The sequence below is a fragment of the Pan troglodytes genome, chromosome 4 (assembly GCF_028858775.2).
Source record: "Pan troglodytes isolate AG18354 chromosome 4, NHGRI_mPanTro3-v2.0_pri, whole genome shotgun sequence".
Lineage (NCBI taxonomy): Eukaryota > Metazoa > Chordata > Mammalia > Primates > Hominidae > Pan > Pan troglodytes.
This window is the reverse complement of record NC_072402.2, coordinates 41,329,455-41,357,331: the sequence shown is the minus strand read 5'-3', so window position 1 is coordinate 41,357,331 and position 27,877 is coordinate 41,329,455. Positions and strand designations below refer to the sequence as shown.

General features: G+C 39.1%; 2 protein-coding genes across 8 annotated transcripts in view; one reads left to right on the top strand and one right to left on the bottom strand.

The window, feature by feature from the left end:
• HEXB (hexosaminidase subunit beta) overlaps positions 1 to 24,318 on the top strand; it is a 35,780-nt gene extending 11,462 nt beyond the window's left edge. Inside the window, exons 4-14 of the mRNA XM_009449017.3 lie at positions 85 to 131; positions 388 to 498; positions 8,260 to 8,361; positions 16,558 to 16,687; positions 18,562 to 18,742; positions 19,628 to 19,714; positions 21,331 to 21,403; positions 21,838 to 22,012; positions 23,468 to 23,558; positions 23,685 to 23,789; positions 24,148 to 24,318. Of these exons, the coding sequence (XP_009447292.3) occupies positions 85 to 131; positions 388 to 498; positions 8,260 to 8,361; positions 16,558 to 16,687; positions 18,562 to 18,742; positions 19,628 to 19,714; positions 21,331 to 21,403; positions 21,838 to 22,012; positions 23,468 to 23,558; positions 23,685 to 23,789; positions 24,148 to 24,205 (1,160 nt within the window). The 3' untranslated portion in view covers positions 24,206 to 24,318. The remainder of the gene's footprint in view (positions 1 to 84; positions 132 to 387; positions 499 to 8,259; positions 8,362 to 16,557; positions 16,688 to 18,561; positions 18,743 to 19,627; positions 19,715 to 21,330; positions 21,404 to 21,837; positions 22,013 to 23,467; positions 23,559 to 23,684; positions 23,790 to 24,147) is intronic.
• Positions 24,236 to 27,877, bottom strand: part of GFM2 (GTP dependent ribosome recycling factor mitochondrial 2) — a 45,923-nt gene continuing 42,281 nt past the window's right edge. For all 7 annotated transcript variants that reach the window (XM_001150063.6, XM_001149998.6, XM_054685046.2 and 4 more), the window contains 2 exons: positions 25,411 to 25,593; positions 24,236 to 24,813 (listed from right to left, as the gene is read on the bottom strand). In XM_001150063.6, the coding sequence (XP_001150063.1) occupies positions 24,685 to 24,813; positions 25,411 to 25,593 (312 nt within the window). In that variant the 3' untranslated portion in view covers positions 24,236 to 24,684. The remainder of the gene's footprint in view (positions 24,814 to 25,410; positions 25,594 to 27,877) is intronic.

The window sequence follows — 27,877 nt, the reverse complement described above, 5'->3', positions numbered from 1 at the left end:
TTATGAGTCTGTTTGAATAATATAACTTTTATCATCTCAATTTGTTGATTTATAAATTAATGCAATAAATTTTACTTTCCTCAGGTTTAGAGACCTTTAGCCAGTTAGTTTATCAAGATTCTTATGGAACTGTAAGTATGATTATTATATGTTACTAAAAATTGTTAGACAAATTACTAATAGAAAAAAATGTAAACTGTTTAGCTATTGCTTCCTGAAGATTTCATTTCCCCAGATATTTGTCTTAGCCAGTAAATGTAAATTTCATACATTTTTGTTGTTCTGAATTAATATTTTATGAAATGCTTGTATAAATAGATGTAGTCTTCATTGAGTTCAAGACAACAGAAAATTCTAAAACTAAATCAAAATTTTATTTTGTCATAGTTCACCATCAATGAATCCACCATTATTGATTCTCCAAGGTTTTCTCACAGAGGAATTTTGATTGATACATCCAGACATTATCTGCCAGTTAAGATTATTCTTAAAACTCTGGTAAGTAATTACTTCATTCTAATCTATTGTCTATTCTGAAGATGTCTCCTTTATGTTGTAACTTTATGTTGGTTACTATTGTGTAGGTTGGAACAGGGGAATTTGTATAAGCACTGGGCATTCTTTCCTCAGTTCCTAGGGAAGTGTATTTCCTCAGCTGTGACGTGGAGGTCCCCTTGAGAATCACCCTCCTGTTTTCAGTGCGAGAGCCACGTATAACATGTATTTAGCCAACACTGTTAAGAGAAGGACAGTTTAAACACTGCCCATTGGCCCTTTACATATACTCCCATTTGTCAAATCATGTGTCTAGACTTTTGGTTAGGAATACATGGCCACCCGGGTGCGGTGGCTTACACTTGTAATCCCAACACTTGGGGAGGCCGAGGCAGGTGGGGATCACCTGAGGTGAGGAGTTCGAGACTAGCCTGGCCAACATGGCCAAACCCCGTCTCTATTAAAAATACAAAAATTAGCCAGGCGTGGTAGCGTGCGCCTGTAATCCCAGCTACTAGGGAGGCTGAGACAGGAGAATTGCTTGAACCCTCCCCGGGTGGAGGTTGCAGTGAGCCGAGATCACACCACCGCACTCCAGCCTGGGTGACAGAGCAAGACTCCGTCTCAAAAAAAAAGAAAAAAAAAAGGAATACATGGCCACCACACCATACTTCTAGTTAGTACCCTTTAAATTTTGTGACCTCCTCTTACTTTTTTTGTAAGTGGCATTAGAAAGGAGTCCGGGAGCTCCTTTATACCTAGGGAACTATTCCAAAGGAATATGGAACCTCAGGGGTGGTATTGGTTAGGAAGGAGGTTGACAATAACTGTTTTCTCCTATGGGCTTTTTTTTATTGGTTAATCCCCACCATCACCTGCCAATTTGTAGGGGTGGGAAGGTTTCCTCCCATGTTTTTTTGCGCCTTCACTTGATCATTATGATGACACTATGCTATTTAAAAATTATTAATTATTATTATTTTGAAACGGAGTTTCGCTCTTGTTGCCCAGGCTGGAGTGCAATGGCACGATCTCGGCTCACTGCAACCTCCGCCTGCCAGGTTCAAGCAATTCTCCTGCCTCAGCCTCCCGAGTAGCTGGGATTACAGGCATGTACCACCACGCCTGGCTAATTTTGCATTTTTAGTAGAGACGGGGTTTCTCCATGTTGAGGCTGGTCTCGAACTCCTGACCTCAGGTGATCCGCCTGCCTTGGCCTCCCAAAGTGCTGGGATTGCAGGTGTGAGCCACCGCGCCCAGCCAAAAATTATTATTATTATTATTATTTATTTATTTTTCTTTTTAGTTGAAGTCTTGCTCTGTTGCCAGGCTGGAGGGCAGTGGTGCAATCTTGGCTCACTGCAACCTCCGCCTCCCGGATTCAAGCAATTCTCCTGCCTCGGCCTCCCGAGTAGCTGGGATTACAGGTACACGCCACCACACCCAGCTAATTTTTGTATTTTTAGTAGAGACAGGGTTTCACCATGTTAGCCAGGATGTTCTCGATCTCCTGACCTTGTGATCCGCCTGCCTCAGCCTCCCAAAGTGCTGGGATTACAGGTGTGAGCCACCACGCCTGGCCTAAAAATTATTTTTACATTTACATTAATACTCTGAATTTTTTCTCCAAAAGACACTCTTGTCATTTTTAAGAAATAGATGCTTAGTGTAAAAAGTTTAAACAATATAAATGTGCATAAAATAGGCAGTCATCCCATAATTTCATTTGCCAAAGATTGACATACATTTTTATGTCCTACTTGTCTCATTTTAGACTTAAAAAATGAATATACTAAGTGGGGTATGGTGGCTCACGCCTGTAATCCCAGCACTTTGGGAGGTGGAGGCAGGTGGATCATTCAAGGTCAGGAGTTCGAGACCAGCCTGACCACCATGGTGAAACCCGTCTCTACTAAAAATACAAAAAATTAGCCAGGCGTGGTGGTGCATGCCTGTAATTCCAGCTACTTGGGAGGCTGAGACACAAAATCGCTTGAACCTGGGAGAGGGAGGTTGGAGTGAGCCAAGATTACGCCACTGCACTCCAGCCTGGGCAAAGAGCGAGACTCCATCTCAAAACAAACAAAATGAATATATTAACATATACAATGTGACTTTTTAAAAAACTTAGACTGTACTTTTGCTACCCCCCACCCCCCCTTTTTTTGTGTGTGAGACGGAGTCTCGCTGTGTTACCCAGGCTGGAGTGCAGTTGGCACAATCTCGGCTCACTGCTACCTCTGCCTCCTGAGTTCAAGCAATTCTCTTGCCTCTGTCTCTCGAGTAGCTGGGATTACAGGTGCCCACCACCACACCCGGCTAATTTTTGTATTTTTAGTAGAGATGGGGTTTCACCATGTTGGTCAGGCTGATCTTGAACTCCTGACCTCAAGTGATTTGCTTGCCTTGGCCTCCCAAAATGATGGGATTACAGATGTGAGCCACCACACCTGGTCTTTGCTACTCTTTTAACAGTTGAATATTTCATTTTATTTAGTCTCATGCTGATGGACATCTAAGTTAATTAACTATTATCATAAATACTACTGCAGTGTTCTTTTATACATATATATTTGTACACTTGCTAAGATTATTTCTGCAGGATAAATTCTTAGAAGTGAATTTCTGGGCTTAAGATGTATATATTTTATTTTTTGGTACATTTTAACTTTTGGTATGTACTGTCAGGCTGCCTTCTAGACAGGTCGGTCATAGCCACATATGCTTGGCCAACAGTGTGGTACATCTTTGCCATGTTTGTTGCTGATCTAATGATAAAATATATCTCCTTGTTTTAATATGCACTTCCTTGCTTTTTAGTGAATATAAGCCTTTTTTAAAAAATATTATTTTTATATTTTATATTATAAACTGTAAGTTTCCTTTTTTTTTTTTTTTTGAGACAGTCTTGTTCTGTCGCCCAGACTGGAGTGCAGTGGCACGATCTTGGCTCACTGTAATCTCTGCCTCCTGGGTTCAAGCGATTCTTGGACCTCACCCTCCTGAGTAGCTGGGATTACAGGCATGCACCACCACACCCGGCTAATTTTTTGTATTTTTAGTAGAGACAGGGTTTTGCCATGTTGCCCAGGCTGGTCTCAAACTCCTGAGCTCAGGCAATCTGCCCACCTCGGCCTCTCAGAGTGCTAGGATTACAGGCATGAGCCACTGCGCCCAGCTGTAAGTTTATTTTCTATGTTTATTTTGTCATCTAGAATGTGAATACCTTCTTTATTGGTTTAATGTTTTAATGTTATAGTTGTCTATAGATTTGCCACTGATACTTTTATATTTGCTTATATGTATCTTATTTTTAAAATTTAATTAATTTAAATTTTTTATATTAAAAAAAAATTTGTGTAGAGATAGGGTCTCACCATAATGCCTCAAACTCCTGGTGTCAAGTGATCCTTCCACCTTGGCCTCCCAAAGTGTTGGGATTATAGGCATGAGCCACCATACTCCACCTTATATTTATATTATATACTTACCCATCATATGTTGTTGTGAATTTTTTCTAAATTTCTAAATTTGTTTTAATAACTGTGTTTATAATGCCTGTAGACATTTACATTTTATTTATTTATTTATTTATCGAGACGGAGTTTTGCTCTTGTTGCACAGGTTGGAGTGCAATTGTGCGGTCTCAGCTCACTGCCACCTCTGCCTCTCGGATTCAAGTGATTCTTCTGCCTCAGCCTCCTAAGTAGCTGGGATTACAGGTGCCCGCCATCATGCCTGGCTAATTTTTATATTTTTAGTAGAGGCAGGGTTTTACCATGTTGGCCAGGCTGATCTTGAACTCCTGACCTCAGGTGATCTACCTTCCTCAGCTTCCCGAAGTGCTGGGATTACAGGCGTGAGCCCCCATGCCTGGCAAAATTTTTTTATTTTTATTTTTTAGCAAAGAACTCTGCTAACATTTTTTTTTTTTTTTAAGAGATGGGGTTTTGCCTCATTTCCCAGGTTGGTCTTAAACTCCTGAGCTCAGGCGATCCACCTGCCTTGGCCTCTCAAAGTGCTGGGATTACAGGCATAAGCCACCCATGCCCAGCCACAAGTGCTTTAAAGGGGTAGTATATTTCAATGTTATCCTTTCTGTCATTTTTGGCTTTGGGAAGTATGCTGAGAATCCTTCTCTACAACAAGGATATAAATATAAAAATAACCTCTTAAATTTTATTTTAGTATCATTATACTTTTTCTTATTAAATTCTTGATTCTATTAGAATTTACTTTAGTGTATCAAACCTATTAGGCATTTTAATTTTACTTTCCAAATGGTTAGCCAGTAATCCCCTCATTTCTGAGCAATCTACAATTCCCTATTGCTTTCAATGACAATTACTAAATACTAAATTCAGTTATAATTATTAAATACTAAATTCCAATAAATACGGAAATTACGTTCTGAAGTCATAATCTTTACTAGTTTATCTTCTTGGGCCAGTACATGTGGTTTTAATTTCTATAGCTTTAGCAGTTTTTATTTTTGTTTTTGTTTGTATTTTGAAGTCTTAAACTTAGGGAAAAGTTGTAAATAGTGTGCAAAGAACTCCTATATACTCTTTACCCAGATACTCCAATTTAAAATTTTTATTATATTTATTAAATATTAAATTTATTTAAGCTGTATATTTGCTTTATTCTCCCTCTCTAAAAATACGTTTTCTAAACCACATGGGCACATATGATGCATCAATACCCCCTTAATATTTCAGGATGAATTTCTTAAAAAAAGGACATTTAATAACTTCAGTACAACCATCAAAATCAGGAAATTGACACAATACTGCATCTAATACGCAGACCCCATTCAAATTTCGATTGTTCCAACAATGTCTTTTATAGGTTCCACATCCCATCCAAAATCAGGTGTTCCATTTACTTGTATGTCTCTTTGGCCACCATTAATCTGCAACTGACTATCTTTCCTTGTCTTTTAAGACCATGACATTTTTGAAGAGTATAGGCCAGTTGCTTTGTAGAGTATGCCTTAGCTTGTCCATTTTCCAGAAGATAATATTCAGTTATGCATTTTTGGCAGGAATAAAGCAGAAATGATGCTGTGTTCTTCTCAGTGCTTATCAGGTGACACAATGTCTTATTTATTTCATTTCTGGTATTGTTCACTTATAACTTGCCTAAGATGTCATCTGCCAGGTTTCTCCACTGTGATGTTAATTAAAAAGCATTTTGTACTAACAAGTAATTAAGTATCTTGTGGGAGGAAATCTTGAGACCGTGTAAAATCCCATTCTTCATCCAGCGTTCACTCACTAGTTTTAGCATCCACAGATGGTTCTTGCCTAAATCAGTTATTATAAGGTGGCTACCGAGTGGTGATGCTTCTAATTCCATCATTCCTTCTATCATTTATTACTTGGCATTTCAGTGTAAGGTAGAGCAATCCCTTCTCTTTTATTTAAGTATTCGTTATTTTTATCAGTGTGGACTCATGGGTTACTATGTTATTCAGGATTGTAATCTGTTACTTTCCCTGTTTTTTTGTTTGTTTGTTTGAGATGGAGTTTCGCTGTTGTTGCCCAGGCTGGAGTGCAATGGTGCGGTCTCAGCTCACTGCAACCTCTGCCTCCCAGGTTCAAGCGATTCTCCTGCCTCAGCCTCCTGAGTAGCTGGGGTTACAGGCGTCCGCCACCACGCCCAGCTAATTTTTCTATTTTTAGTAGAGATGGGGTTTCACCATGTTGGCCAGGCTGGTCCCGAGCTCCTAGCCTCAGGTGGTCCACCCGGCTTGGCCTCCCAAAGTGCTGGGATTACAGGCGTGAGCCACTGTGCCCAGCCACTTTCCTTGTTTAATAGTCAAATTATCCCAGCTTTGGTCACTGGAAGTCCTTCAAGTTACCTCTTACATCCCTTGCAGGTTCCCTTTAATTTTGGAGCACTTTCTTACTTTTTGGCACATGATGTTCCAGGCCTGTCTTCCCTGTCCCAGTCTTTTCTGTGTCCTCAGACTTTTCTTCAAGGAACCCTTTTAGTGGTGAACAACACTTTGAAACCAATATCTAGGCTCTAGGTGTGCTCATTGCTACTAGGATGTCATTGCTTGTAGACCCTCTGAGCAGAGAGAGCTAGAAAACGTGTGTACCTGTGTATGTAACATTTGTATGAATACACACACATCTTTCCCTATTTCTATATCTATCAGGAGTTGGCAAACCATACCCCAAAGGCCAAATCCAGTTCACCATCTATTTTCACAAACATGGGGTTTTGGTCTCACTGTCACCCCCAGGCTGGAATGCAGAGGTATGAGCTCAGCTTACTGCAGTCTCAACCTCCCAGGCTCAAGCAATCCTCCCACCTCAGCCTCCAGAATGGATGGGACTACAGGCATGTGTCACGATGCCCAGCTAATTTCTTAAAATTTTTTTAGTAGAGATAGGGTCTCACTATGTCATGCAGGCTGGTCTCAAACTCCTGGGCCCAAGTGATCTTCCTGCCTCAGCCTCCCAAAGTACTGGGGTTACAGGTGTGAGCCACCGTGTCTGGCCTCACAAATAAAGTTTACAGGAATATAGCCACGTACGTTTGTTTACATATTGTCTCACTCTACAATTGCAGAGTGGAGTAGGTGTAACAAACTCTATGGCTTGCAAAGCCAAAATATTTACTGTCTAGCCCTTTATGTAAAATGTTTGCCAACCCCTGGTCTATGTTAAAAACCATGAGTTTGTATTAATAAGCTCAATTCCAGTTAACACCTATATTTCTGGCTCCCTTCTCTGAGAGTGAAAACCCTCCTTTTATCCTCAATATATTTATCTGCACAATCCCCTTGTATGTAAAAGATGTCCTAACTCCATCAGCCAAATCCCTTCAGCCTTGATGAAGAGGGAGTCTTTAAGTTTTGATGATCTTGTTGGACAAATCTTCTCCCTTATTGTTTTTCATCTTTTAAAAATAGTGTTTATATTTTATATAAATATTATATTGGTTATTCCTCTAGAGTATATATAAAATTAATAACTCAATTTGCCCAAAAGTTTCTCTGGGGGAATTGTATTGAGTTTGCAATGAAATTCTTGGTTGGGACTCAAATTTCAGAACTGTGGGAATTATAAGTCCTGGTACTTAAATGAATGCTCCATTTTTCCTTTGCTCTATTCCCAAACACAGTGGCAGCCAAGAACCATTTTGCATTCTTGGCAGACTGCTACATATTGGGAATCTTGCTCTCCTCCCATAGAGCAAAGTTACAACTCACCGTCTAGAATAAATACAACATCTCCAGAGGCTTTTTGTATACTGATGTGTCATGTGAAGTATATATGATGAAGAATTTCTATTTCTTCTCATTCTTTCTTTGCTGAAAGATAAATTTTAGCCCGGTGTGGTAGCTCATGCCTGTAATCCCAGCACTTTGGGAGGCCGAGGCGGGTGGTTGGCTTGAGCCCAGGAGTTCCAGACCAGCCTGGGCAACATGGCAAAACCCTGTTTCGACAAAAAATACAAAAATTACCTGGGCATGGTGGTGGGCGCCTGTAGTCCCAGCTACTCAGGAGGCTGAAGTGGGAGGATCACTTGAGACTGGGGGGTCAAGGCTGCAGTGAGCCAAGATCATGCCACTGTATTCCAGCCTGGGCAATGGAGTGAGACCCTGTCTCAAAAAAAAAAAAAAAGAAAGAAAAATATTAGTTTTAAAGGAAGCAGACATATTGGAAGCAATTCCAAACGTAGATAGGTAATATGGATTGTATATGATATCTGCAGTGTATAATTTTTAAATATATTTGCTTGCAGGATGCCATGGCTTTTAATAAGTTTAATGTTCTTCACTGGCACATAGTTGATGACCAGTCTTTCCCATATCAGAGCATCGCTTTTCCTGAGTTAAGCAATAAAGTGAGTAAATTGTATTGTACTCTGTCTACAAAAACGTTGGGTATAGTTTCATTACAAGTTTGTAGCTTAAATGTTTGTTCTTATGGATAGAATCAAAGGGTAAAAATCAGATGTTTATGGTTTTTAATTTTTTTTGGCTGTGACTTAGCATTTTACATCCATAAAACTTTTTTTGTTATTGTTATAACGGTTACTGTAATTGTTATTGTGAATATAAACAATCTCTGGGGAAGTGTAGATCAAAATTTAACAAGGTAGAAGCCCTGAATAATTCTCAAATTACATATGGTTAAGATAATATATTTATCAAGTTGTCCAACAGTGTATTTGTTTTAAACATAATTGTTTGGAAATCCATAAATGACTATTTTTCTCTCTGAGAAACTACATGAAGTAGGGAATTTTAGAGGTGAGAGTGTTTTCTTAGAAAATAATGGTAGTCTCAGTTAACAGTGTTCAAATTGACTGTATCATGGACCAGTGGATCTGGGAGGGACCCTCAGTGTCCCCTAGTTTAATACCCCTGTAATACAAAGAAGGTACCTGACATCCAGAGAAATGATGTGCCTTGTGTAAAGTTGTGGTTAGGAAGGGACAGAGCCAGGACTCTAAATTCTGTCCTCCGGCCATAATTCCAAAACTTTCTCCAATGTTAGGTATGTAGGCTAAAATGTGCTAACAGCACTTGTGTTTTTGTTTCCTTTTGTTTTACTTTTTATTATGGCAAATTTCAAACATATACAGATACAGAATAGTTTAATGAACTCCCATGTTCTCATCATGCCAGTTCAAACATGAATACATGGTCAACCTTGTATCACTTAAACTCCTGCAGACAAGCCCTGCCCCATCCTGTTGTTTTGAATAAAATCCATCATTGTATCTCACTGTAAAAAGGCCTGTTCTTTAAGAAAAAATAACCATAATACATGATTGCAGCTAAAAAATTAAGAGTAATCTAGACAGCTAATCAATACTCACATTTCGGGGGGAGGAGCCAAGATGGCCGAATAGGAACAGCTCCGGTCTACAGCTCCCAGCATGAGCGACACAGAAGACGGGTGATTTCTGCATTTCCATCTGAGGTACCGGGTTCATCTCACTAGGGAGTGCCAGACAGTGGGCGCAGGACAGTGGGTGCAGCGCACTGTGCACAAGCCGAAGCAGGGCGAGGCGTTGCCTCACTCAGGAAGCGCAAGGGATCAGGGAGTTCCCTTTCCTAGTCAAAGAAAGGGGTGACACATGGCACCTGGAAAATCGGGTCACTCCCACCCGAATACTGCGCTTTTCCGACGGGCTTAGGAAACGGCGCACCAGGATATTATATCCTGCACCTGGCTCGGAGGGTCCTACGCGCACGGAGTCTCGCTGATTGCTAGCACAGAAGTCTGAGATCAAACTGCAAGGCGGCAGCGAGGCTGGGGGAGGGGTGCCCACCATTGCCCAGGCTTGCTTAGGTAAACAAAGCAGCCGGGAAGCTCGAACTGGGTGGAGCCCACCACAGCTCAAGGAGGCCTGCCTGCCTCTGTAGGCTCCACCTCTGAGGGCAGGGCACAGACAAACAAAAAGATAGCAGTAACCTCTGCAGACTTAAATGTCCCTGTCTGACAGCTTTGAAGAGAGCAGTGGTTCTCCCAGCACGCAGCTGGAGATCTGAGAACGGGCAGACTGCCTCCTCAAGTGGGTCCCTGACCCCTGAGCAGCCTAACTGGGAGGCACCCCCCAGCAGGGGCAGACTGACACCTCACACGGCCGGGTACTCCTCTGAGACAAAACTTCCAGAGGAATGATCAGACAGCAGCATTCACGGTTCATGAAAAACCACTGTTCTGCAGACACTGCTGCTTGTACCCAGGCAAACAGGGTCTGGAGTGGACCTCTAGCAAACTCCAACAGACCTGCAGCTGAGGGTCTTGTCTGTTAGAAGGAAAACTAACAAACAGAAAGGACATCCACACCAAAAACCCATCTGTACATCACCATCATCAAAGACCAAAAGTAGATAAAACCACAAAGATGGGGAAAAAACAGAGCAGAAAAACTGGAAACTCTAAAAAGCAGAGCACCTCTCCTCTTCCAAAGGATCGCAGTTCCTCACCAGCAATGGAACAAAGCTGGACGGAGAATGACTTTGACGAGTTGAGAGAAGAAGGCTTCAGACGATCAAACTACGAGCTACAGGAGGAAATTCAAACCAAAGGCAAAGAAGTTAAAAACTTTGAAAAAAATTTAGACGAATGTATAACTAGAATAACCAATACAGAGAAGTGCTTAAAGGAGCTGATGGAGCTGAAAGCCAAGGCTCGAGAACTACGTGAAGAATGCAGAAGCCTCAGGAGCCGATGTGATCAACTGGAAGAAAGGGTATCAGTGATGGAAGATGAAATGAATGAAATGAAGCAAGAAGGGAAGTTTAGAGAAAACAGAATAAAAAGAAACGAACAAAGCCTCCAAGAAATATGGGACTATGTGAAAAGACCAAATCTACATCTGATTGGTGTACCTGAAAGTGACGGGGAGAATGGAACCAAGTTGGAAAACACTCTGCAGGATATTATCCAGGAGAACTTCCCCGATCTAGCAAGGCAGGCCAACATTCAGATGCAGGAAATACAGAGAACGCCACAAACATACTCCTCGAGAAGAGCAACTCCAAGACACATAATTGTCAGATTCACCAAAGTTGAAATGAAGGAAAAAATGTTAAGGGCAGCCAGAGAGAAAGGTCGGGTTACCCACAAAGGGAAGCCCATCAGACTAACAGCTGATCTCTTGGCAGAAACTCTACAAGCCAGAAGAGAGTGGGGGCCAATATTCAACATTCTTAAAGAAAAGAATTTTCAACCCAGAATTTCATATCCAGCCAAACTAAGCTTCATAAATGAAGGAGAAATAAAATACTTTACAGACAAGCAAATGCTGAGAGATTTTGTCACCACCAGGCCTGCCCTGAAAGAGCTCCTGAAGGAAGCACTAAACATGGAGAGGAACAACCGGTACCACCCACTGCAAAAACATGCCAAAATGTAAAGACCATCGAGACTAGGAAGAAACTGCATCAACTAACGAGCAAAATAACCAGCTAACATCATAATGACAGGATCAAATTCACACATAACAATATTAACTTTAAATGTAAATGGACTAAATGCTCCAATTAAAAGACACAGACTGGCAAATTGGATAAAGAGTCAAGACCCATCAGTGTGTTGTATTCAGGAAACCCATCTCACATGCAGAGACACACATAGGCTCAAAATAAAAGGATGGAGGAAGATCTACCAAGGAAATGGAAAACAAAAAAAGGCAGGGGTTGCAATCCTAGTCTCTGATAAAACAGACTTTAAACCAACAAAGATCAAAAGAGACAAAGAAGGCCATTACATAATGGTAAAGGGATCAATTCAACAAGAAGAGCTAACTATCCTAAATATATATGCACCCAATACAGGAGCACCCAGATTCATAAAGCAAGTCCTGAGTGACCTACAAAGAGACTTAGACTCCCACACATTAATAATGGGAGACTTTAACACCCTACTGTCAACATTAGACAGATCAGATCAACGAGACAGAAAGTCAGCAAGGATACCCAGGAATTGAACTCAGCTCTGCACCAAGCGAACCTAATAGGCATCTACAGAACTCTCCACCCCAAATCAACAGAATATACATTTTTTTCAGCACCACACCACACCTATTCCAAAATTGACCACATAGTTGGAAGTAAAGCTCTCCTCAGCAAATGTAAAAGAACAGAAATTATAACAAACTATCTCTCAGACCACAGTGCAATCAAACTAGAACTCAGGATTAAGGAACTCACTCAAAACCACTCAACTACATGGAAACTGAACAACCTGCTCCTGAGTGACTACTGGGTACATAACGAAATGAAGGCAGAAATAAAGATGTTCTTTGAAACCAATGAGAACAAAGACACAATGTACTAGAATCTCTGGGACACATTCAAAGCAGTGTGTAGAGGGAAATTTATAGCACTAAATGCCCACAAGAGAAAGCAGGAAAGATCCAAAATTGACACCCTAACATGACAATTAAAAGAACTAGAAAAGCAAGAGCAAACACATTCAAAAGCTAGCAGAAGGCAAGAAATAACTAAAATCAAAGCAGAACTGAAGGAAATAGAGACACAAAAAACCCTTCAAAAAATTAATGAATCCAGGAGCTGGTTTTTTGAAAGGATCAACAAAATTGATAGATCGCTAGCAAGACTAATAAAAAAAGAGAAGAATCAAATAGACGCAATAAAAAATGATAAAGGGGATATCACCACCAATCCCACAGAAATACAAACTACCATCAGAGAATACTACAAACACATCTACGCAAATAAACTAGAAAGTCTAGAAGAAATGGATAAATTCCTCCACACATATACTCTACCAAGACTAAACCAGGAAGAAGTTGAATCTCTGAATAGACCAATAACAGGAGCTGAAATTGTGGCAATAATCAATAGCTTACCAACCAAAGAGTCCAGGACCAGATGGATTCACAGCCAAATTCTACCAAAGGTACAAGGAGGAACTGGTACTATTCCTTCTGAAACTATTCCAATCAATAGAAAAAGAGGGAATCCTCCCTAACTCATTTTATGAGGCCAGCATCATCCTGATACCAAAGCCTGGCAGAGACACAACCAAAAAAGAGAATTTTAGACCAATATCCTTGATGAACATTGATGCAAAAATCCTCAATAAAATACTGGCAAACCGAATCCAGCAGCACATCAAAAAGCCTATCCACCGTGATCAAGTGGGCTTCATCCCTGGGCCGCAAGGCTGCTTCAATATATGCAAATCAATAAATGTAATCCAGCATATAAACAGAACCAAAGGCAAAAACCACATGATTATCTCAATAGATGCAGAAAAGGCCTTTGACAAAATTCAACAACCCTTCATGCTAAAAACTCTCAATAAATTAGGTATTGATGGGACGTATCTCAAAATAATAAGACCTATCTATGACAAACCCACAGCCAATATCATACTGAACGGGCAAAAACTAGAAGCATTCCCTTTGAAAACTGGCACAAGACAGGGATGCCCTCTCTCACCACTCCTATTCAACATAGTGTTGGAAGTTCTGGCCAGGGCAATTAGGCAGGAGAAGGAAATAAAGGGTATTCAATTAGGAAAAGAGGAAGTCAAATTGTCCCTGTTTGCAGATGACATGATTGTATATCTAGAAAACCCCATTGTCTCAGCCCAAAATCTCCTTAAGCTGATAAGCAACTTCAGCAAAGTCTCAGGATACAAAATCAATGTGCAAAAATCACAAGCATTCTTACACACCAATAACAGACAAACAGAGAGTCAACTCATGAGTGAACTCCCATTCACAATTGCTTCAAAGAGAATAAAGTACCTAGAAATCCACCTTACAAGGGATGTGAAGGACCTCTTCAAGGAGAACTACAAACCACTACTCAATGAAATAAAAGAGGATACAAACAAATGGAAGAACATTCCATGCTCATGGGTAGGACGAATCAATATCATGAAAATGGCCATACTGCCCAAGGTAATTTATAGATTCAATGCCATCCCCATCAAGCTACCAATGACTTTCTTCACAAAATTGGAAAAAACTACTTTAAAGTTCATATGGAACCAAAAAAGAGCCTGCATCACCAAGTCAATCCTAAGCCAAAAGAACAAAGCTGGAGGCATCACGCTACCTGACTTCAAACTATACTACAAGGCTACAGTAACCAAAACAGCATGGTACTGGTACCAAAACAGAGATATAGATCAATGGAACAGAACAGAGCCCTCAGAAATAACGCCGTGTATCTGCAACTATCTGATCTTTGACAAACCTGAGAAAAACAAGCAATGGGGAAAGGATTCCCTATTTAATAAATGGTGCTGGGAAAACTGGCTAGCCATATGTAGAAAGCTGAAACTGGATCCCTTCCTTACACCTTATACAAAAATCAATTCAAGATGGATTAAAGACTTGAACGTTAGACCTAAAACCATAAAAACCCTAGAAGAAAACCTAGGCATTACCATTCAGGACATAGGCATGGGCAAGGACTTCATGTCTAAAACACCAAAAGCAATGGCAACAAAAGCCAAAATTGACAAATGGGATCTAATTAAACTAAAGAGCTTCTGCACAGCAAAAGAAACTACCATCAGAGTGAACAGGCAACCCACAATATGGGAGAAAATTTTTGCAACCTACTCATCTGACAAAGGGCTAATATCCAGAATCTACAATGAACTCAAACAAATTTACAAGAAAAAAACAACCCCATCAAAAAGTGGGCAAAGGACATGAACAGACACTTCTCAAAAGAAGACATTTATGCAGCCAAAAAACACATGAAAAAATGCTCATCATCACTGGCCATCAGAGAAATGCAAATCAAAACCACAATGAGATACCATCTCACACCAGTTAGAATGGCAATCATTAAAAAGTCAGGAAGCAACAGGTGCTGGAGAGGATGTGGAGAAATAGGAACACTTTTACACTGTTGGTGGGACTGTAAACTAGTTCAACCATTGTGGAAGTCAGTGTGGCGATTCCTCAGGGATCTAGAACTGGAAATACAATTTGACCCAGCCATCCCATTACTGGGTATATACCCAAAGGACTATAAATCATTCTGCTATAAAGACACATGCACACGTATGTTTATTGTGGCATTATTCACAATAGCAAAGACTTGGAACCAACCCAAATGTCCAACAATGATAGACTGGATTAAGAAAATGTGGCACATATACACCATGGAATACTATGCAGCCATAAAAAATGATGAGTTCATGTCCTTTGTAGGGACACGGATGAAATTGGAAATCATCATTCTCAGTAAACTATCGTAAGAACAAAAAACCAAACACTGCATATTCTCACTCATAGGTGAGAATTGAACAATGAGAACACATGGACACAGGAAGGGGAACATCACACTCTGGGGACTGTTGTGGGGTGGGGGGAGGGGGAGGGATAGCATTGGGAGATATACCTAATGCTAGATGACGAGTTAATGGGTGCAGCGCACCAGCATGGCACATGTATACATATGTAACTAACCTGCACATTGTGCACATGTACCCTAAAACTTAAAGTATGATAATAAAAAAAAAGAAAAAGAAATGCTTTAAATTAAAAAAAAAATTCACATTTCTCCAAGTGTCTTTTCCTCTTATTTAAAAAATTATTTAAAAAAATTTGCAGTGGGATACAAATAAGCTCCATAATTGTGGTGAGTTAATATGTCCAGTAATTCTTTTTTGATCTACAGGTCCCCTCTTCCCACCTTTTTCTCCTGTAATTGTTGTTGAAGAAACTGAGTCATGTGTCCTACAGTTTCCCACAGTCTGGGTTTTGCTGATTGCACCCCATAGTGTCAATTAACATGTCCCTGTATTTACTATAAACTGGTAGTTGAATCTAGTCTTGATAGAAATTTGATTTGCAGTGCTGGGAGACAAGACTGCTTTTCCGCAACTGAGCACTTATAGGCCATAGTTTGAGAAATGTGCTAAGGAACAGCTCACAACTTTAGTTACAAACAATATTGAGTTCTAATTTTTCAAGTGACCTATAAAGGGACTGAGGTAATCATTAAAAAAAACCAAGTCACTTATTCTAGAGCCTATATGGGAATTTTTCAAGCTGATAGTAATTCAAGCTGATAGTCCTTTGAAGGACAACAGCTATGCTTTGCAATAAGGTGTGCATTTTGACTCTAAAATTGACAAGAGCAGTGTTTTCTGAAGTTTCACTTTGGAGACATTTGTTTTGTTGTATTCTTACATGGAAGTTGAAACAGCATGGTAGTAGACACTCTTGAAACAGGAGGCACTGATGGAGACAGATATTTCTACCAGTAAATCTGTGGTTAGCCCAAAGTATACTGAGAATTTATTGCTAAAATATGGTAAACAAATGATTTGACAAAAGCCCCAAAATGGCTATCATCCTTTGAGTATGTGTGACTTAGTAGAAATTTTCTTTCTGAAATTTTCTACTCCTGAAACTATGGCACTATATTATTTTTAAGTGAGTCATCTAATATCACATGAAACTAATACATTGTCATAGTGAAAAAATTAGCTGTCAAATATCAAATGCAAGCACAATTGTTAACAATTTCCAGGATCAAATCTACGTTGTACATTTTAACTTGAATACATATGGCTTTTACAGGGAAGCTATTCTTTGTCTCATGTTTATACACCAAATGATGTCCGTATGGTGATTGAATATGCCAGATTACGAGGAATTCGAGTCCTGCCAGAATTTGATACCCCTGGGCATACACTATCTTGGGGAAAAGGTAAGGAGTTGTATTTTATTTCATTTTATCTTATTTTTTATTTTTTGAGATGGATTCTTGCTCTGTCACCTAGGCTGGAGTGCAGTAGTACAATCTCGGCTCGCTGCAACCTCCACCTCCCAGGATCAAGCGATTCTCCTGCCTCAGCCTCCTGAGTAGCTGAGACTACAGGCATGTGCCACCATGCCCAGCTAATTTTTGTTTTTGTTTTGTTTTGTTTTTTGAGACGGAGTCTCACTCCGTTGCCCAGGCTGGAGTGCAGTGGCATGATTTTGGCTCACTACAACCTCTGCCTCCCAGGTTCAAGCGATTCTCCTGCCTCAGCCTACTGAGTAGCTGGGACTACAGGCGCCCGCCACCACGCTAACTTTTTGTATTTTTAGTAGAGACGGGGTTTCACCGTGTTAGCCAGGATGGTCTTGATCTCCCCTCCTCATGATCGGCCCGCCTCGGCCTCCCAAAGTGTTGGGATTATAGGCGTGAGCCACTGCGCCTGGCCAGGAGTTGTATTTTATAAGTTGCAAAAGTGAATATTTGAGGTATTGCATTTCTTATTTTATGACCTAGTGTTTGCTCATTTTGTTCTTAATTGTGATTGGCCTATCAGTAACACTATTGACAGATACAATTCAATAACTACTCTGTGTCTATTGTGAGCAAGTCATTGTGATTAGGTACTGCCTAAAGTATAAAAAAGGGAATAAAAGAAAACAAAAAGTGATTACAAAAAGTAGAACATGATAAGTGAATTCAAGAAATGGTTTCATAGATGAGGTAACACTTAAAATGCTTTTGAGTGATCACAGAATATATTCATGTTTCTGGTAGAGGAAATGGCATAAGGAAATGTGTGCAAAAAGTGTAAGATATGCTTGACAAGTATGTAGCTGGAGTAGAGTGTAGCAGAGTAGGAGGCATTATAGGGTGGTGATTAAGAACTTTGGCTTTGGAGCCGGACAGCTTGGGTTTGAATCTTGCTTCTGCCATTATAAACTAGGTGACCTTGGGCAAGTTACAATATCTCATCTTCAGTTTCTCCATCTCTAAAATGAGAATTAGTAGTAGCTATCATGTAATTTTTTTGAGAATTAAATAATGTAAAGCACATAGCACAGTACCAAGCATTTATAATTGCTCAATATTATTAGAGTAGACATGGGGAATAGTGAGAGGTAAATCTGGAAAAGCACATTAGCGGGCCTTTGGTGAGGAATGTGAACTTCATCAGGACACACTGGAAACCAGTGAAAATTTCTGAGCAGAGGAGTAACATGATGGGAACCACACTTTGGGAAAACCTTTGGGAAAGTGACAGATTGGAGTTCTGGACCAGGAGGGTGATAGTGGGAATGTAAAATAATGGACAGAACTGAGAGACATTCTGGAAATATCCATAGAATTTGGCAACTGATGGACTCCAGGAGAGAGGAGGTATATACTCTAGGATGACGATGGTACCCTTATTAGAATACGAAAATCAGGAGAAGCTAGAGAAGGGAGCTTAAGGACTGCAGATGTTGTTTTCTGTTAGCTTGTATTTGAAGTACAGCTAGGATATTCAGTTGTATCCAGCAGGGAATTTGAAATATGAATTGAAGCTCAAGAAAAAGCGTTGAGGCAAGCTGAAGATTTGGGAGTTACTAACATTTGACGTAGATAAAATCTCAGATATAATGGGAAACAAAGAGGCAAAGAGACAGGATTCAGGAAACCCTTCTTATCTGGAAGAAATTACTAGCTCTTCGTAAACATGTTCATCTTTTGTGTATAAAATCTTGTAGCTTCAATAAAATGACGTAGTAAAATCATGTGGAAAACCAGATCTTTATAATGAGTACACTTCTTTTAAAAAGAATCTTAATATTTTCTTCTAGGTCAGAAAGACCTCCTGACTCCATGTTACAGTAGACAAAACAAGTTGGACTCTTTTGGACCTATAAACCCTACTCTGAATACAACATACAGCTTCCTTACTACATTTTTCCAAGAAATTAGTGAGGTGTTTCCAGATCAATTCATTCATTTGGGAGGAGATGAAGTGGAATTTAAATGTTGGTAAGATGATTCCTTAAAACCCCTTTTAAAAAAAAAAAAAAAGAGAGGCTGGGTGCGGTGGCTCACGCCTATAATCCCAGCACTTTGGGAGGCAGAGGCAGGCAGATCACCTGAGGTCAGGAGTTCAAGACCAGCCTGGCCAACATGGTGAAACCCCATCTCTACTAAAAATACAAAAATTAGCTGGGCGTGGTAGTGGGTACCTGTAATCCCAGCTCCTTGGGAGGCTGAGGCAGGAGAAGCTCTTGAACCTGGGAGGAAGAGATTGCAGTGAGCTGAGATCATGCCACTGTACTCCAGACTGAGTGACAGAGACTCCATCTCAAAAAAAAAAAAAAAAAATGGAATAAAAAACCGGTTGCATTGAAGTAGCTGTAGAGGGCTCCACACCATAAGGAAGACTTAAGAGTAACATGCCTGCTTATAAGGGTTTAAACTGGGCAACATGACTCCTGAGATGGTAGATTTGTGTAGAATGTACATTTTGGTATGGCAAAGTAAAGCTTGAGGAAAAACAAGATGCAGAAGAAAATGGAGATTCAAAAAAAGACTACTGTGAAATGAGAACACCTTTAGTGAAAGAGGGCAATCTGATTAAATAGGAAAGATTTTTCAAATAAAAATTCTCTCTGCAAATAGCTTTAGATGGAGGAGAAAGGTGGTAAGGTAAAGAAAGCCATTTTTAAAGGAAATCAGCTTCTTGAAAAAATTGTTTGCAATGGATAATTAAGATAACTTGTAATTAAGTTTTTAGGCTTCTTTTTACTACCTACAAACTTTAATAGTTTTAAGTCTGCACAACTGATGTTAGGCATGTATACTGCTCTAAATAATAAACTAAGCATATCAAACTTCTAATGAAATTTTAATCACTTTTTGCTTTAGGGAATCAAATCCAAAAATTCAAGATTTCATGAGGCAAAAAGGCTTTGGCACAGATTTTAAAAAACTAGAATCTTTCTACATTCAAAAGTAAGTTGTTTGAAAGCCTATTTCTGTATTAATGCTTTTTGTAAAAGTTTATTTAGTAATGTGCTTTATTTTTACATTTTCTCTACATCCTTTGCCTAAGTGTAGATGTGAAAAATCACTAAAGGAGGCAATACCCACTGCTTGCTTTAAATCAGTAACATGGTGACTCCAAGTATTTTCCAATAGCTGTTGAAATATAGGAAGGCAGTCATCTGTTCTAAAAACTCAGCTTGGGCTGGGCATGGTGGCTCACACCTGTAATCCCGGCACTTTGGGAAGCCGAGGCAGGTGGATCACCGGAGGCCAGGAGTTCGAGACCAGCCTGGCCAACGTGGTGAAATCCCATCTCTACTAAAAATGCAAAAATTAGCCAGGCATGGTGGCAGGTGCCTGTAGTCCCAGCTACTCGGGCGGCTGAGGGAGAATCTCCTGGGAGATGGAGGTTACAGTGAGCTAAGATCGCACCACTGCACTCCAGCCTGGGCAACAGAGTGAGACTGTCTCAATCAATCAGTCAATCAATCCATCAATAAATATAAAACTCAGCTTGAAGCCCTGGCTACCCTGTGAAGTCTTCACTACCATCCAGCCCCTGGAATTCATTCCATTTTGTCAATTCCAGGAACATATATTTTACTATATACCTGTGCTACCCAATACAGTAGCCATAGCCACAGGTGTCTGTCCATATGTAAATTAATTAAAATTAATGAAAGTTAAAAATTCAGCTACTCAGTTGCATTAGCCACATGTCAAGTGTTCAGTAGCCAGCTGAGGCTAGTGACTGCCATACTGAAAAGTGCATATATATATATATATACACACATTTCCATCCCAGGAAGTTCTACTAGACCATGCTGCTCTAGAGGGATTGGCAAACTTTTTCTGTAAAGGGTCAGAGAGTAAAGATTTTAGGCTTCATGGGCCACATACAATTGCCCATGGACCACATACAATTTTTTTTTAACTTAAAAAAAACCTCAAATTTTAAAACTTAAAAAAAAAATGCTTTACAAATATAAAAACCATTCTTAGCCCATGAGACATACAAAAACAGCCTGCAAGCTGTAGTTGCCAACCCTTATGCTGTACCATTTATTTGGCAAGCCCAGGTTCCAGCCTTTGCCTGTTCAGCTTTTTGTGTGATGCATTTAAGTGTTATTTATCTGCAGAGCACCTGGCATTATGTAAATATCTGTAAATATTTGTGGACTGATTGTCAGTAACTGTTACATGTAATTTATGTGATATGACAGGCTAGATCATGGTCCCTACCATTTTAAGACAGCCATAAAATTATAAGAGATTGCTGTTTGTACAATTTCCTGAGTTGCCTACCAACTCAATTTGAGGCCACTTCTTCCTATCTTAGGGGCATGTTTAACTCATTCATTCAGCAAATGATTATTAAACCCCCATACTATGTTAGGTTCTGTATCAAGTGCTAAAAAGGAGGAACTACTTGTGACACTTCCCAACTTGAGCTGCTTCTGCTATAAAGCTGAACTGTACTAAAAGGCACCTCTCAAAATGCAATAAATCCTTGGTAGAAAATGTACGTTTTAAATATATTGTTAAGCTTATCTAAAATAACTATAATTTTTTTGTAATACTAGGGTTTTGGATATTATTGCAACCATAAACAAGGGATCCATTGTCTGGCAGGAGGTTTTTGATGATAAAGCGAAGGTGAGCATTGTGAAGACTGCATCTGATCAATATAAGAGACTTAATTATTTTTCTTGGGGCAACTGGGAATTTGCAAGTCTAACTACTAGTATTACCTTTCTAGTGTAGTTAGTGACCACTTTGGACCTCATAGTTCCGAGCTAGGTTTGGTAGAAATAAGACTAAAATGCAAGTCTCAGCTTTTAGTTAACTGAACCTATGTGGTATCCATATATAAGCAAAAGTTAAATATTCAAACCTAAGGTTGATGAAACTTTTAAGTCCCTAAAATGAGTATCACATGGCACTAACTCTGAAGAAAAGAGGAAGAAGAAAATGCAGATTTTTTTAAAGGATCTTAGAAAATTATGTTCCTAGTAATAATGCCTTAAACTTTCAATTTCATCTACTGTTCTAGGCCTAATAATATGTATTGCAATTTGTAACGTTAATAGCTTGCGCCGGGCACAATAGTTGAAGTATGGAAAGACAGCGCATATCCTGAGGAACTCAGTAGAGTCACAGCATCTGGCTTCCCTGTAATCCTTTCTGCTCCTTGGTACTTAGATTTGATTAGCTATGGACAAGATTGGAGGAAATACTATAAAGTGGAACCTCTTGATTTTGGTGGTAAGTGAAGCAGTTGGTCCAAGTGTTGTGGGTTACTGTGAAGCTGATGGTAAGTGAAGCAACCATTGTTACCTTTGTTTTATGAGTTTTCTTCCCTAACCTCCCACCCCAGAAGTCTTTACCTAGATATTACCTACCAACTATCTTTTATGTTTGATCCTTGATTTTATGTGTTTTTTTTAAGTTCAGTATCATTTTAAACTCTCAAGAAACCATACAGTTGCCTAAATTCAAGAACTTCAAAAGTATTATAGATCCCCTTAGATTTTATCTCCATTTTCAATGATGGCTCCTCACTCTCTACATTCTAAAGGTATTTGATTGCATTAACCTTACATGCCCTCTTCTGAACTGCTTCTCCAATGTAAGACACCTAAGCAAAGCTATAGTTTTAGTTCAGTGGATTTCAGGCTGTGTTGTCTTAGGATTCTGAGGAGTAGAATCCTTGGTGGATGGGACAGGAGGGAACATCTGAAGGGTGGAGCTTCAGGCTCTCAGATCCCCTTCATAAAAAACATTCTAGTTTGTCCAATTTTGTACATTAGCCTTTAGTGCAAAATCACTGAAAAAGGATTTTGCTGTTTAAAAAAGTTTCAAAACCATAGGTCTATTAAGAATTGATAATTTTATATACAATGCATTTTATGAGGACTAAAAAGCAATAATTACTGATTTTTAAAAAGCATTAAGTGGCTGGGCACGGTGGCTGACGCCTGTAATCCCAGCACTTTGGGAGGCCAAGGCAGGTGATCATGAGGTCAGGAGTTCAAGACCAGCCTGCCTAAGATGGTGAAATTCTGTCTCTACTAAAAATACAAAAATTAGCCGGACGTGGTGGTGGGTACCTGTAATCCCAGCTATTCGGGAGGCTGAGGCAGAGAATTGCTTGAACCCAGGAGGTGGAGGTTGCAGTGAGCCAAGATCGCGCCACCGCACTCCAACCTGGGTGACCAAGCAAGACTCCATCTCAAAAAAAAATAAAAAACGCACATTAAGTATTCAATTTCTGTTTTAAATGCCAAGAGGTAGAAATTAAAGGTAGGCATGGTGGTCACAGTCCACTAAAAAACTAGTATTCCAACTTCTATTCCCTGGCACACTACTAAATAGGCAACCAGGGATTTAAAAAATGGTTTCTGGTGTCCAGATAAGTTTGCATAAAACCAAAATAAAACTGTTTAATACTGGCCCCCTACATTAATCTATGGTGCTAACACGTGCTGTGAACCACGGGTCAGGGCTGGGGATAAAGTTTGCAACCATTTTTTTGGGGGGTGGGGGAAGAGGAGGGGCCATCTTTTTTGTGCCACAACCATTAGCATCTCCCAAGGTCCTGCTAACCACGGGCGAGAAATGTTGCCCTAGGATAAAGATGGAGGAAACAAATCTTGATGAAATATTGCCTCTGTGTATAAGCTTTGAACTTCTGAACTTAATTCAATGATTTTAATTTAGGTACTCAGGAACAGAAACAACTTTTCATTGGTGGAGAAGCTTGTCTATGGGGAGAATATGTGGATGCAACTAACCTCACTCCAAGATTATGGTATGGGATTTACCTGATAACATTTAAGAATTAAGGTGCCTTAGCTTTCCTTCTCTGTCTAAACACAAAAGTGCTAAACATAAATTTAAACTGCTTGGCGGGGGGAATGTGTGATTTAAATTTTAGGCCTCGGGCAAGTGCTGTTGGTGAGAGACTCTGGAGTTCCAAAGATGTCAGAGATATGGATGACGCCTATGACAGACTGACAAGGCACCGCTGCAGGATGGTCAAGTAAGAAATCTATTAAGTCCAGTGTGATTTTTAACCTTCTTATTCAGTGTTAGTTTTTTTTGCTATAAATAGAAATGTATGTTACCTAACAAATAGTAATTAGAAGAAACCAGGAATTATTTTTTTGTAAGTAATAATACCTGTAAAGAAGATATATTCAGACTTGTGACTGTTTTATAGATACAAAAAATGTTGGTGTAACTTAGAACTCCATCTTGCGTTGCTTTAATTTTCTTCCCTTATTTTCAGTAATGCTGTGATTTAGTGATTCTAAGTTTCTAAGATGACATGAATATCAATCTAAAATATCTTTATGAATGATATCAATCTAAAATATCTTTATTCATGTTATCTACAGACGTGGAATAGCTGCACAACCTCTTTATGCTGGATATTGTAACCATGAGAACATGTAAAAAATGGAGGGGAAAAAGGCCACAGCAATCTGTACTACAATCAACTTTATTTTGAAATCATGTAAAATAAGATATTAGACTGTTTTTTGAATAAAATATTTTTACTGATTGAACCTTTGACCCTCTATCTTATTACATTTAGAGGCCTGGCATCTTTCTTGTGAGACAAGCTTAAGGACACAAAAGAAACACAACTTTGTGATACCACTCTTCTGAAGGCTACTTATAGTAATAACTTCATAGATGAACAGCATGATTCAGGTACAGTGGCTTTAAACATCAAAGCACATTTCTCATTATATAAATTAAAACAGGTGGCTCCAGTGCCACTATCAAAGCTTAAGTTATATCTTTTATCTAGTTCTCTGAATGTACTGAAACAGTACTTTATTTGTCCAACAAATAAAGCAATAAAAATTGTTCTTACTGAAAATGAAGTAGCTAGGTGCTCCTGAATTTCTCTCCAAAAACTAAAACATTTAGGTCAAACCACTTCTCCGGTTGAGCAGTGTATTTTGATCTTGAGGATTCATGGCTTGATAAGTAGATAGTTCTAAGGCAAAAGTAGCTGAGCCTGATGTTAGCGTTCGAAGCACAGTTGAATAACCCTAATCGAAATAATCTAAGTCATTTATATTATCAAATTTAAGCCTCAAGTTTCTCTTCCTGCTGACTATCTTTTGACTTATTAGGGAAAAGTGATGTTGCCACTTTTGTGGCTTAGCCATATCACTTCCTTCAAACAGATGATTTAACTTTTTTCAGGGTAAGTTGGATATAAAAATATTGAGGACAGAAAGCAGAGTAGTGCAAGTGTGCTGCAGATGTATTTGTTAGATGGCTCTGCCGGCAACCCAGGTGCCTGTCCTGGAGCAGAGGAGGCTGACGGGAGAAGAATAATAACTTGCCTTAAAACTGACAATGGTGGAAATAAGATAAATGCTTGGCAGGGAAAAAATGGTCATATAGGCTGGTACCACATTTTGGGACTGTAAATACCCCCCTTGTAGTGCTATAATCCCTGGATTTCGCCAACAATTTAAATTCAAAGTCCTAACCATTCCTGCTGGTTGAAATGAAACTTAACATGTATTCTCTAAATCAAAGCCTTAATGTTTCTTTCAGGTTACTGATTGTCTATTCATTGGCATATAATATCCCCTGAATTAAGAAGAATATGTACTTTTCAGTTACAAAGTACCTACCATAATTTCTGCTAAGGGAACAAATCCAATAACAACTTTGTTGTCCTGGCGAGTCTGAATTTCCTGAATGTTTCCTCTTCTTTGTGCCAGATCTGCCAGAACAGGGCTGAGATAATCTCTAGCTACTGTAACCTCAAGATTCATCAGAGGCTCCAAAACTTGTTTATCAGCTTTCTTCAGAGCCTAAAGAAATTAAAGAATGTTAACTTATCTTTCATAAATAAAAACTTAAAATAAATACAGCCTAGAGCTCATACAAAAAGACATAAGCTTGCTTTAACTCTCTCTTTAAAGGTAACGTTTTATAAGACGTCAACAACTATAATATTTGCTTGTATAATAAGCATGATAACAGAATTTATAGATCTTTTGTATGGTATGATGCAAGGGGATGTTTATAAAAAATGCCTGTGAACATGTGGTCAGAGTCACAGAAAGTCCTCCCCTTTCAAAGATTCATTTGTTCATATTTAAACCTCATGTTTCTGTTCCTGATGTCTATAATTACAGTCCATGCCATGCCACATGCCAGAGACAGCAATAAAGGGGAGAGCTTAAAAAAAAGGAAAAATTTAGTGCAATAAGGTAGTAGAAACATTATGTAAAATCTTTTCTTATTTAGAATCTTAGATTTCAAAGGCCAAGAAGAACATGCATATATAAAGAATGTGGAAACTGAAAATGTCTTTCAGAATAAAATAATGGAATTGAAAAGGATGTAAAAATTAAGAGAAAAAAATCCTAAAACAAAGAAAAAGATTGAATTCTGCATATCTAACTAGGGCATACCATGCTCACAGAACTGTTCTTAGTCCTCTTTTCACAATCTTTTCCTGTCAATATTACCTATCTGGAGAGCTTCAAAAACGACTTCAACATGGCTTCCTCAAAAACGTTAAATCCTATGCAGCCCATAGTTTGAGTGCTCCAGTCCTGTACTCCATTGGCCTGCTTTGGGATAGTGTCTGAATATCCGGCAGCTCTCCAACATGTCCCACACTGAGCTCATCATTTTCTTCTCCAAACACTTCTATGCACATCCCTTTTTCTGATGATGACATCAGTAGTCTTCAGTTCACCTTTGACTTCCTTTTCCCCAAGTAAGCTGTAAGATTTTTTTTGTTTTTCCCATTCCTATTGCTGGCATCCTAGGTCAAACTTAGTCCATTTCCTGTCCTCTACTATCTCTTCCCTATTCAAATCCCTTCTGTACTTTGATACTTCTCTCTTCAAAACCTTTAAATTATGCTCCACCATTCTCAGAACAAAGTTCAAACTCTTTAATGTAGTTTTTAAAGTTTTCTCTACAGTCTGAAATCATTTTACTTTTTCAACACACAACTCCCCTGCCTTCATCTGGTACTACAGTTAAAAGGACTCTTATCTGTGTCTGGAATGTCCCCCACCATGCTCACGTCCTCCAAAATCATCTCAGCTCAAATATAAATCTTTCCAAGAATCCTCCCCAATTCCCTGCTTCCTACTACTTTCATGGCATTCACCCATTTTATCTAATACTTTGGCTATATTTAATTCTCTTATGAAATCACAAGCTCCTTTAGGTAGAGTAAAATATAATCCTATTTGTGTCCTTCTCAGTGCCTGGTGAACTATAAGCACAACACAGATGACTCAATAAATACATGAAGCACTTACAAGCAGAGAGGAGATTCCCCATTAGAAGAAGCTTAACAAGGGTAGCAGTACTTCCATTAGGAGTGTTTTGTTTGAAGTAACGAATTAACACTAATGACTAAATGTAAGCCCCCATAAAGTTAATTCTTGTTCTCTGGCATAATCTTATTAAAAAGGCAAATGAACATGGAAATGCAGACTTTATTTTTAGAAGGCATATTACATTTTGAAGGACAGGCCAATATATTGAGGGCTTGGGGTCAATTTAGAAACTGCATTATTTTTCAGATTACCTTAGTTTCAATATTAAAACCAATTTCCAGAGAAACTTTAAAAATTACTTGGGGATGGGCATGGTGGCTTACACCTGTAATCCTAGCACTTTGGGTTTGGGAGGCCAAGGTCGGCAGACTGCTTGAGCCCAGGAGTTCAAGACCAGCCTGGGCAACATAGTGAGACCTTGTCTCTTAAAAAAAAAAAAAAATTTTAAAATTACTTGAGGGTGAATTTTCTCAACAATATCGTCATAACTACTTTGCAGGTAACATTTCCAACATACTCTTAGGTGAACAATATTTAAACTTTTTTCAAAGCTTTGTTTTTAATCAAAAAGCTTTTTAAGAAGTATAAATTTAAACTCATGTCGAAGAGATATCAAGTTTGGCTTTCTTAGGTTAGGGGTTTGGAATACTTAAATTAACTTTGTAATTTCGGATTCAAATAAAACTACAGAAAACTGGGTCTCAAACACAGTCCAAGTATTAAAAAATGGCTATAAAACCAAGTATAAATAATGCAAAAGCAATCACCTAAAAAATTAGGGTAGTTCAAT